The sequence below is a fragment of the Salmo salar genome, chromosome 17, assembly GCF_965601325.2.
Source record: "Salmo salar chromosome 17, fSalSal1, whole genome shotgun sequence".
Taxonomy (NCBI): Eukaryota; Metazoa; Chordata; class Actinopteri; order Salmoniformes; family Salmonidae; genus Salmo; species Salmo salar.
This window is the reverse complement of record NC_138307.1, coordinates 38,903,219-38,915,814: the sequence shown is the minus strand read 5'-3', so window position 1 is coordinate 38,915,814 and position 12,596 is coordinate 38,903,219. Positions and strand designations below refer to the sequence as shown.

At 46.3% G+C, this 12,596-nt stretch overlaps 1 protein-coding gene across 1 annotated transcript in view; it reads right to left on the bottom strand.

Annotated features, from left to right (window-relative positions):
* The window catches only part of LOC106575011 (uncharacterized), a 30,776-nt gene extending 23,174 nt beyond the window's left edge, over nt 1-7,602 (bottom strand). Inside the window, 2 exon segments of the mRNA XM_082963756.1 lie at nt 3,708-3,853; nt 5,304-7,602. Coding sequence (XP_082819882.1) covers nt 3,708-3,853; nt 5,304-5,429 — 272 coding nt within the window. The 5' untranslated portion in view covers nt 5,430-7,602.
* Nucleotides 7,603-12,596: the final 4,994 nt, after the last annotated feature.

Sequence of the window (12,596 nt, the reverse complement as noted above, 5' to 3'; positions counted from 1 at the left end):
TAAACAACAACACTCAGACTGGGGGTGACAGGACACTATGTACCCCAAGGAGCAGGTAAACAACAACACTCAGACTGGGGGTGACAGGACACTATGTACCCCAAGGAGCAGGTAAACAACAACACTCAGACTGGGGGTGACAGGACACTATGTACCCCAAGGAGCAGGTAAACAACAACACTCAGACTGGGGGTGACAGGACACTATGTACCCCAAGGAGCAGGTAAACAACAACACTCAGACTGGGGGTGACAGGACACTATGTACCCCAAGGAGCAGGTAAACAACAACACTCAGACTGGGGGTGACAGGACACTATGTACCCCAAGGAGCAGGTAAACAAGTCAACACTCAGACTGGGGGTGACAGGACACTATGTACCCCAAGGAGCAGGTAAACAAGTCAACACTCAGACTGGGGGTGACAGGACACTATGTACCCCAAGGAGCAGGTAAACAACAACACTCAGACTGGGGGTGACAGGACACTATGTACCCCAAGGAGCAGGTAAACAACAACACTCAGACTGGGGGTGACAGGACACTATGTACCCCAAGGAGCAGGTAAACAAGTCAACACTCAGACTGGGGGTGACAGGACACTATGTACCCCAAGGAGCAGGTAAACAAGTCAACACTCAGACTGGGGGTGACAGGACACTATGTACCCCAAGGAGCAGGTAAACAAGTCAACACTCAGACTGGGGGTGACAGGACACTATGTACCCCAAGGAGCAGGTAAACAACAACACTCAGACTGGGGGTGACAGGACACTATGTACCCCAAGGAGCAGGTAAACAAGTCAACACTCATACTGGGGGTGACAGGACACTATGTACCCCAAGGAGCAGGTAAACAAGTCAACACTCAGACTGGGGGTGACAGGACACTATGTACCCCAAGGAGCAGGTAAACAACAACACTCAGACTGGGGGTGACAGGACACTATGTACCCCAAGGAGCAGGTAAACAAGTCAACACTCAGACTGGGGGTGACAGGACACTATGTACCCCAAGGAGCAGGTAAACAAGTCAACACTCAGACTGGGGGTGACAGGACACTATGTACCCCAAGGAGCAGGTAAACAACAACACTCAGACTGGGGGTGACAGGACACTATGTACCCCAAGGAGCAGGTAAACAAGTCAACACTCAGACTGGGGGTGACAGGACACTATGTACCCCAAGGAGCAGGTAAACAAGTCAACACTCAGACTGGGGGTGACAGGACACTATGTACCCCAAGGAGCAGGTAAACAACAACACTCAGACTGGGGGTGACAGGACACTATGTACCCCAAGGAGCAGGTAAACAAGTCAACACTCAGACTGGGGGTGACAGGACACTATGTACCCCAAGGAGCAGGTAAACAACAACACTCAGACTGGGGGTGACAGGACACTATGTACCCCAAGGAGCAGGTAAACAACAACACTCAGACTGGGGGTGACAGGACACTATGTACCCCAAGGAGCAGGTAAACAAGTCAACACTCAGACTGGGGGTGACAGGACACTATGTACCCCAAGGAGCAGGTAAACAACAACACTCATACTGGGGGTGACAGGACACTATGTACCCCAAGGAGCAGGTAAACAAGTCAACACTCAGACTGGGGGTGACAGGACACTATGTACCCCAAGGAGCAGGTAAACAAGTCAACACTCATACTGGGGGTGACAGGACACTATGTACCCCAAGGAGCAGGTAAACAAGTCAACACTCAGACTGGGGGTGACAGGACACTATGTACCCCAAGGAGCAGGTAAACAACAACACTCAGACTGGGGGTGACAGGACACTATGTACCCCAAGGAGCAGGTAAACAAGTCAACACTCAGACTGGGGGTGACAGGACACTATGTACCCCAAGGAGCAGGTAAACAACAACACTCAGACTGGGGGTGACAGGACACTATGTACCCCAAGGAGCAGGTAAACAAGTCAACACTCATACTGGGGGTGACAGGACACTATGTACCCCAAGGAGCAGGTAAACAAGTCAACACTCAGACTGGGGGTGACAGGACACTATGTACCCCAAGGAGCAGGTAAACAAGTCAACACTCAGACTGGGGGTGACAGGACACTATGTACCCCAAGGAGCAGGTAAACAAGTCAACACTCAGACTGGGGGTGACAGGACACTATGTACCCCAAGGAGCAGGTAAACAACAACACTCAGACTGGGGGTGACAGGACACTATGTACCCCAAGGAGCAGGTAAACAAGTCAACACTCAGACTGGGGGTGACAGGACACTATGTACCCCAAGGAGCAGGTAAACAACAACACTCATACTGGAGATAGTGTCCTGTCACCCCCAGTCTCTATGTACCCCAAGGAGCAGGTAAACAAGTCAACACTCAGACTGGGGGTGACAGGACACTATGTACCCCAAGGAGCAGGTAAACAACAACACTCAGACTGGGGGTGACAGGACACTATGTACCCCAAGGAGCAGGTAAACAAGTCAACACTCAGACTGGGGGTGACAGGACACTATGTACCCCAAGGAGCAGGTAAACAAGTCAACACTCAGACTGGGGGTGACAGGACACTATGTACCCCAAGGAGCAGGTAAACAACAACACTCAGACTGGGGGTGACAGGACACTATGTACCCCAAGGAGCAGGTAAACAAGTCAACACTCAGACTGGGGGTGACAGGACACTATGTACCCCAAGGAGCAGGTAAACAACAACACTCAGACTGGGGGTGACAGGACACTATGTACCCCAAGGAGCAGGTAAACAACAACACTCAGACTGGGGGTGACAGGACACTATGTACCCCAAGGAGCAGGTAAACAAGTCAACACTCAGACTGGGGGTGACAGGACACTATGTACCCCAAGGAGCAGGTAAACAACAACACTCATACTGGGGGTGACAGGACACTATGTACCCCAAGGAGCAGGTAAACAAGTCAACACTCAGACTGGGGGTGACAGGACACTATGTACCCCAAGGAGCAGGTAAACAAGTCAACACTCATACTGGGGGTGACAGGACACTATGTACCCCAAGGAGCAGGTAAACAAGTCAACACTCAGACTGGGGGTGACAGGACACTATGTACCCCAAGGAGCAGGTAAACAACAACACTCAGACTGGGGGTGACAGGACACTATGTACCCCAAGGAGCAGGTAAACAAGTCAACACTCAGACTGGGGGTGACAGGACACTATGTACCCCAAGGAGCAGGTAAACAACAACACTCAGACTGGGGGTGACAGGACACTATGTACCCCAAGGAGCAGGTAAACAAGTCAACACTCATACTGGGGGTGACAGGACACTATGTACCCCAAGGAGCAGGTAAACAAGTCAACACTCAGACTGGGGATGACAGGACACTATGTACCCCAAGGAGCAGGTAAACAAGTCAACACTCAGACTGGGGGTGACAGGACACTATGTACCCCAAGGAGCAGGTAAACAAGTCAACACTCAGACTGGGGGTGACAGGACACTATGTACCCCAAGGAGCAGGTAAACAACAACACTCAGACTGGGGGTGACAGGACACTATGTACCCCAAGGAGCAGGTAAACAAGTCAACACTCAGACTGGGGGTGACAGGACACTATGTACCCCAAGGAGCAGGTAAACAACAACACTCATACTGGAGATAGTGTCCTGTCACCCCCAGTCTCTATGTACCCCAAGGAGCAGGTAAACAAGTCAACACTCATACTTACAGGGCAAGGCTACTCAGTGTGTAGCATACATGTTCACAGTCAGACGGGAAGCAGGCCGAGGCTTGGACAAAGGAACATAGAGCTGTCTGGAGCACCTGGAGCTGTGGCAAGGGTACCTGCCATCGTCCTGAATACACCTCCACCAACTACAGGGGGGAGGGGAGGGAGAGAGGGAGGAGAGAGAGAGAGGGAAGGGGGTGGGGAGAAACAGGGAAGGGGGTGGGAGGAGATACAGGTAGGAAAGGGGTGGAGAGAGATACAGGTAGGAAAGTGGGGGGGAGAGATACAGGTAGGAAAGTGGGGGGGAGAGATACAGGTAGGAAAGTGGGGGGGAGATATACAGGTAGGAAAGTGGGGGGAGAGATACAGGTAGGAAAGTGGGGGGGGGGGGGGTACAGGTAGGAAAGGGGGGGAGAGAGATACAGGTAGGAAAGGGGTGGGGAGAGATACAGGTAGGAAAGTGGGGGGGAGAGTAACAGGTAGTAAAGGGGGGGAGAGAGATACAGGTAGGAAAGTGGGGGGGAAAGAGATACAGGTAGGAAAGTGGGGGGGAGGAGATACAGGTAGGAAAGTGGGGGGGAGAGATACAGGTAGGAAAGGGGGGGGGGAGATACAGGTAGGAAAGTGGGGGGGAAAGAGATACAGGTAGGAAAGTAGGGGGGAAGGAGATACAGGTAGGAAAGTGGGGGGGAGATATACAGGTAGGAAAGTGGGGGGGGGAAAGAGATACAGGTAGGAAAGTGGGGGGGAAGGAGATACAGGTAGGAAAGTGGGGGGGAGAGATACAGGTAGGAAAGGGGGGGAGAGATACAGGTAGGAAAGGGGGGGAGAGATACAGGTAGGAAAGGGGGGAAGGAAAATAAACACAGTGGATAGGGAAACCATACCAAGAAGTTGGATGGGCCCAATTAAAAACAATTGTTGTCCCTTTCACTGTATCATCAGCTCAACTTATTTAGTAGGAACTGAATACTTCGCTAACTACATTATTACCTAACTAGGCCATAGTCAGACTAACTAGACACTGTAGCGTTAACGCTTCAATCCTAATAGATGTTACAACACAGCGTTAGCCATCTTTGGTTACAATCTAGCTGGCTAAAACATGACTTACTCAATATGACAAATAGGAAAAATAAACTTCAAATGAAAGTACAGACATTGAATTCCACGAGACGTCTTAGCAAGTTAACGAATCTACTGTTGGTAAACTAGCAGCTAACTAACTAGCTAAACTGGGAACTGCAGATAACTTGGCTAACAAACAAGCTACCGAAAACGACTTGACTGACAATGCTTTTCCATGTCGCTAAGCTACTATCATGCATTTTGAAAAAAGGGTGAATTAGCATATACATATAACATATGTAACATAACACAAACAGGTTGGTTTATTGGTTGCTAGCTAGCCATTTACGGGTTGTTAGTTGTCTGTTCCTGGGGGAGGGGAATAGGTTGGCTAGTTAGCCCTAGCATAGATTAGAGAAAGGAGCTCTGGCCCTAACTAGCTAGCTAACGTTAGCTAGTTCGAGCCTGTACTGGGGGGAAAAAACAACTCTTTCGCTTTTCCAGATGTGATTTCAATACATTTCGTACCTTACAGAACCGTACACAATATAACTTGCTTTGAAGTCCGTATTCTTCACTTGAGTTAGTGACAAATAAACTCTCCAATTCTTTTTTAAAACCTTTTAACTCAAATTCAATCTCTTCTTCCGCCATACTGCTCGTCTTGCCTAGCGCGTAGCTACAGCGACGACGCCACCGTCCAACCTAACGTATCGCGTCGACACATTTCATTGGATGATATTCACGTCTGTATCGTTTACGGCAGAAAAATACGTATTGTGATTGGAGGATACTAAAAAACAAAATCCCGCCCTACATTGAAGGTATGTTGTGTTGATATTATGGGTTACATTGGAACATTGTTGCAACGTGTTTGATAACGTTTCTAATTGAACGTTGTCACCGGCTAATATTGAATGAAGTCAATTAGTGATTTTATCTGTCTGTGTCTCTCATTTCAGAACGGCGACATGATCAAAACATGTTATACTTTTACATTCCGTCGATTTGTTGTCATGAGATGCTATTGGATTTGTGCTCGTTTATTAATTAACCGGTGACACCAGCGTGCTACCTGTATAAATCAATCCCCCCCTACTGTCTTGTTAAAGGAATCAGTTCTGGCTGTTGATTCCCAAGGACTAGGTCACAGTTGAGCAGCAGGTGACCAATGCTTACGGTTGCTTTATTTATGGGATGCTTTGACAAAAACCAACCTCATCCTTTGAGTTTGTCAAACAATTTGGTTTATGCAAGTACATTTTTTTTATCTACCTTTACCCCTTATTTCTATGCCATTTAAAAACATACTCTGTAAAGGCAGTATATGTAACCTGGAATTGGGACATCCTTAATTTTATTTATTTCACCTTTATTTAACCAGGTAGGCTAGTTGAGAACAAGTTCTCATTTACAACTGCGACCTGGCCAAGATAAAGCAAAGCAGTTCGACAACATACAACAACACAGAGTTACACGTGGAGTAAAACAACACATACAGTCAATAATACAGTAGAAAAATAAGTCTATATACAATGTGAGCAAATGAGGTGAGATAAGGGAGTTAAGGCAATAAATAGGCCATGGTGGTAAGTAAATACAATTTAACATTTTAGTCATTTAGCAGACGCTCTTATCCAGAGCGACTTACAGTAGTGAATGCATACATTTAATTTTTTTTTTTTTTCTCCCGGTACTGGTCCCCCGTGGGAATCGAACCCACAACCCTGGTGTTGCAAACACCATGCTCTACCAACTGATCCACAGGGGACCTATATAACAAGTAAAACAATGGAATGGTAGATTTGCAGTGGAAGAAAGTGCAAAGTAGAAATAATGGGGTGCAAAGGAGCTAAATAAATAAATAAATACAGTAGAGGATATATGAAGCCTATGTGAATATAACGCCCGAGGAGCCGACTCCGGACCATGTGAGATGTAACCCCGGGTGGTTCATACTAGACCTACACCTTTTGAGGAAGAGTGCAGTTTTTTTCTCTTCTTCAGACCCATTTCTCAAAGGTAAATTTATCGCTGTCTCATTGCATCATGTCCTTATTGATCCGATCGGTTTTGGCTCCAGTAAAACCCTGTAGGTAGCAGTAGTTCAGGAGTCTTGTTGACCACCATGTCTGTCAGGCTGCAGGTAGTCAGTCCAACACCACATGACATCAGTGGTGGTTCTAGACTATTTCAACTGGGCGGGGCCAAGCTGGGGCCAGTTGTACTGTTAGAGGGGCCAGTTATACTGTTAGAGGGGGCCAGTTATACTGTTAGAGGGGGCCAGTTGTACTGTTAGAGGGGCCAGTTATACTGTTAGAGGGGGCCAGTTGTACTGTTAGAGGGGGCCAGTTATACTGTTAGAGGGGCCAGTTATACTGTTAGAGGGGGCCAGTTGTACTGTTAGAGGGGGCCAGTTGTACTGTTAGAGGGGCCAGTTATACTGTTAGAGGGGGCCAGTTGTACTGTTAGACGTTATTGTTGCCATATCGTTTTCTTCACTGCATTAGCAGGCAAAAGACCATGTTCATAATCATTAGTGTTCCGCGTTGCCACTGTCTAATAACGGATGTAAAAAAAATAAAGAAAGATAGCAAAAAGGAGTTATGTAAAAATTATTTCATACTCCACATTTAGGGGGGCCAAAATTGTTGTCACAGGGGCGCTGCCCGCCCCCCCCCCCCCCCTCCCCCCAGAACCGCTAGTGCATGACATCACCCTGCACTTTAATGGCCACTGTGCAGACTATACTGCACGTTTTACCTGACCAATCATATATGATCATATGATTTTATATATATATATATTTAACTGTTGTGAATATACTATGGCTGTAAGGATGACCAACTAATTTCCCCGGGGGGGGGGGGGGGATATATATATATATATATATTTAACTGTTGTGAATATACTATGGCTGTAAGGATGACCAACAAATTTCCCCGGGGGGGGGGGGGGATATATATATATATATTTAACTGTTGTGAATATACTATGGCTGTAAGGATGACCAACTAATTTCCCCGGGGGGGGGGGGGGGGGGATATATATATATATATTTAACTGTTGTGAATATACTATGGCTGTAAGGATGACCAACTAATTTCCCCGGGGGGGGGGGGGGGGGATATATATATATATTTATGTTAACTGTTGTGAATATACTATGGCTGTAAGGATGACCAACTAATTTCCCCGGGGGGGGGGGGGGGGATATATATATATATTTATGTTAACTGTTGTGAATATACTATGGCTGTAAGGATGACCAACTAATTTCCCCGGGGGGGGGATATATATATATATATATATATTTAACTGTTGTGAATATACTATGGCTGTAAGGATGACCAACTAATTTCCCCGGGGGGGGGGGGATTAATGAAAGTTCATCTCAGGGGTGGTGGGCTGGTCAGTAATCATCTCGTCCTGTTGCCGTGGAGAGTCCCAGTCTTTATCAGCTACAGCATAGTGACCGCTCAGACCTTCTGGGAGACGATGTGGATGAACTGTGAGGATAGATACGAGGTCAGAGGCTAAAAGATCTCTCCTTCTTCCCTATTCCCTATATAGTGCACTATTTTTAGTGGAGAATACGCTCTGGAGAATACAAGTGACAAGGTTCCTACCTGGCATCCAAATATCTGGAGACACCACTAGTTTATGCAAAGCTGTTTTTATTTTCAGTAACAAGCATATTTTCAAAAGACTAGCCTTCCCTGTAGCTCAGTTGGTAGAGCATGGTGTTTGCAACACCAGGGTTGTGGGTTCGATTCCCACGGGGGGCCAGCACAGGAAAAAAAAAAAAAAAAAATGTATGAAATTGTATGAAATGTATGCATTCACTACTGTAAGTCGCTCTGGATAAGAGCGTCTGCTAAATGACTAAAATGTAAATGTAAAATGTCTCTGACTGGTGTTTTATTAACTTTTAAAGATGGTGAGTAGACATTTTAACCTACATACACAAGGTGATGATGGTTCTGTATTAAAACTAAAAGTGCATGTTAACAGTTGAGGTATCAGCATGACTTCCTCTTCTCTTCCTGGTCAAGGTGTATGACTCCATGCTGGCTCTCCCCGGAGACCTGCAGCAACACCATTTCCCTTCTTGGTTTCCATGGTCGACCAGCATCGCGGGGCAGGAAGTGCACCAACTTCCCGGCCCTAGGGTTCCGGAACCAAGCCCCAGGTTGCCACGGCAGCTGGAATTCTGTTCCTGATTGCAGGAGGTGCTGGGTCTGGTGTCTCTCAGCTGGACAACTCAGTGTCATCACTGACTTCTATAATCCTCTGGTACACCAGGGCTTAAAGAAAGAGCTGGGTGCTGCCATCTTTATCTGCTGGTCAGGCAGCTCTCATGGCCAGGTACGGACCACAATGGCAATAAGTCAGACTTTGTGTTTTTAATCGTCCATTTTGATGACTGTATTGTTCTAAAACTGCTGAAGCAACTATGTATTTTAAAATGTCCTTTCATTCATTCAGGGGGTCTCCTGGTGTTCTCGTGCCCACAGAGGGATGGCCCTGGGCGGGATAGAAAGGTCTGTATATGAAGGCAAACAACACTACCACTAACCCTGCCTGCAGCCAGGGCACGACTCACGTCTGATCTGCCCGACCAGAGGAGGACCCTATTCCCTATGTAGTGCACTACATGTTCCCTATGTAGAGACCAGGGCCCTATTCCCGATGTAGTGCACTACATCCCTAGAGAATAGGATGGTATTTGGAAACATTTTCCATATGTAGAGACCAGGGCCCTATTCCCTATATAGTGCACTACTATAGACCAGAGCCCTATTCCCTATATAGTGCACTACTTTAGACCAGGACCCTATTCCCTACATAGTGCACTACTTTAGACCAGGACCCTATTCCCTATATAGTGCACTACTTTAGACCAGGGTCTACTGACATTTCTGTTTCAGACTGAAGATCTGATGAAGTGCCTTGTATATCTGAGAAATAATTGTATTTATTTATTTACACTTTCTCAAAACGAGAGGATAGCAGAAAAACATAAATATAAAGTCTGTGACTGTTGGGCCGGAACAAAACCCTGCAGGAGCATAGCTCCCCCAGGACAAGAGTTGGCCACCGTATAGCAGCTCTGAGATATCAGGGCCGTGTTCACAAAGCGCCTCACAACGGGAGTGCTGATCTAGAATCATGTTTGGCTTTAGATCCTAATGGATAAGAGGGGACCTGATCCTAGATCATAATGGATAAGAGGGGGACCTGATCCTAGATCATAATGAATAAGAGGGGGACCTGATCCTAGATCATAATGAATAAGAGGGGGACCTGATCCTAGATCATAATGAATAAGAGGGGACCTGATCCTAAATCATAATGAATAAGAGGGGACCTGATCCTAGATCATAATGAATAAGAGGGGACCTGATCCTAGATCATAATGAATAAGAGGGGATCTGATCCTAGATCATAATGAATAAGAGGGGACCTGATCCTAAATCATAATGAATAAGAGGGGGACCTGATCCTAGATCATAATGAATAAGAGGGGGACCTGATCCTAGATCATAATGAATAAGAGGGGGACCTGATCCTAGATCATAATGAATAAGAGGGGACCTGATCCTAGATCATAATGAATAAGAGGGGGACCTGATCCTAGATCATAATGAATAAGAGGGGACCTGATCCTAGATCATAATGAATAAGAGGGGAACCTGATCCTAGATCATAATGAATAAGAGGGGACCTGATCCTAGATCATAATGAATAAGAGGGGACCTGATCCTAGATCATAATGAATAAGAGGGGACCTGATCCTAGATCATAATGAATAAGAGGGGACCTGATCCTAGATCATAATGAATAAGAGGGGACCTGATCCTAGATCATAATGAATAAGAGGGGACCTGATCCTAGATCATAATGGATAAGAGGGGGACCTGATCCTAGATCATAATGAATAAGAGGGGACCTGATCCTAAATCATAATGAATAAGAGGGGGACCTGATCCTAGATCATAATGAATAAGAGGGGGACCTGATCCTAGATCATAATGAATAAGAGGGGACCTGATCCTAGATCATAATGAATAAGAGGGGACCTGATCCTAGATCATAATGAATAAGAGGGGACCTGATCCTAAATCATAATGAATAAGAGGGGATCTGATCCTAGATCATAATGAATAAGAGGGGACCTGATCCTAGATCCTAATGGATAAGAGGGGGACCTGATCCTAGATCATAATGAATAAGAGGGGGACCTGATCCTAGATCATAATGAATAAGAGGGGGACCTGATCCTAGATCATAATGAATAAGAGGGGACCTGATCCTAAATCATAATGAATAAGAGGGGACCTGATCCTAGATCATAATGAATAAGAGGGGACCTGATCCTAGATCATAATGAATAAGAGGGGATCTGATCCTAGATCATAATGAATAAGAGGGGACCTGATCCTAAATCATAATGAATAAGAGGGGGACCTGATCCTAGATCATAATGAATAAGAGGGGGACCTGATCCTAGATCATAATGAATAAGAGGGGGACCTGATCCTAGATCATAATGAATAAGAGGGGGACCTGATCCTAGATCATAATGAATAAGAGGGGACCTGATCCTAGATCATAATGAATAAGAGGGGACCTGATCCTAGATCATAATGAATAAGAGGGGAACCTGATCCTAGATCATAATGAATAAGAGGGGAACCTGATCCTAGATCATAATGAATAAGAGGGGACCTGATCCTAGATCATAATGAATAAGAGGGGACCTGATCCTAGATCATAATGAATAAGAGGGGACCTGATCCTAGATCATAATGAATAAGAGGGGACCTGATCCTAGATCATAATGAATAAGAGGGGACCTGATCCTAGATCATAATGAATAAGAGGGGACCTGATCCTAGATCATAATGGATAAGAGGGGGACCTGATCCTAGATCATAATGAATAAGAGGGGACCTGATCCTAAATCATAATGAATAAGAGGGGGACCTGATCCTAGATCATAATGAATAAGAGGGGGACCTGATCCTAGATCATAATGAATAAGAGGGGACCTGATCCTAGATCATAATGAATAAGAGGGGACCTGATCCTAGATCATAATGAATAAGAGGGGACCTGATCCTAAATCATAATGAATAAGAGGGGATCTGATCCTAGATCATAATGAATAAGAGGGGACCTGATCCTAGATCCTAATGAATAAGAGGGGACCTGATCCTAGATCATAATGAATAAGAGGGGACCTGATCCTAGATCATAATGAATAAGAGGGGACCTGATCCTAGATCATAATGAATAAGAGGGGATCTGATCCTAAATCATAATGAATAAGAGGGGATCTGATCCTAGATCATAATGAATAAGAGGGGATCTGATCCTAGATCATAATGAATAAGAGGGGGACCTGATCCTAGATCATAATGAATAAGAGGGGATCTGATCCTAAATCATAATGAATAAGAGGGGGACCTGATCCTAGATCCTAATGGATAAGAGGGGGACCTGATCCTAGATCATAATGAATACAAGGGACCTGATCCTAGATCATAATAAATAAGAGGGGGACCTAAGTGGGGGGGGGGGACAGGGAGAGGTGGGGCTAAGTGGGGGGGGGGGGGGGGAGAGGTGGGGCTAAGTGGGGGGGGGGGGGGGAGAGAGGTGGGGCTAAGTGGGGGGGACAGGGAGAGGTGGGGCTAAGTGGGGGGGGGGGGTGGGGAGAGGTGGGGCTAAGTGGGGGGGGGGAGAGGTGGGGCTAAGTGGGGGGGGCGGGGAGAGGTGGGGCTAAGTGGGGGGGACGGGGAGAGGTGGGGCTAAGTG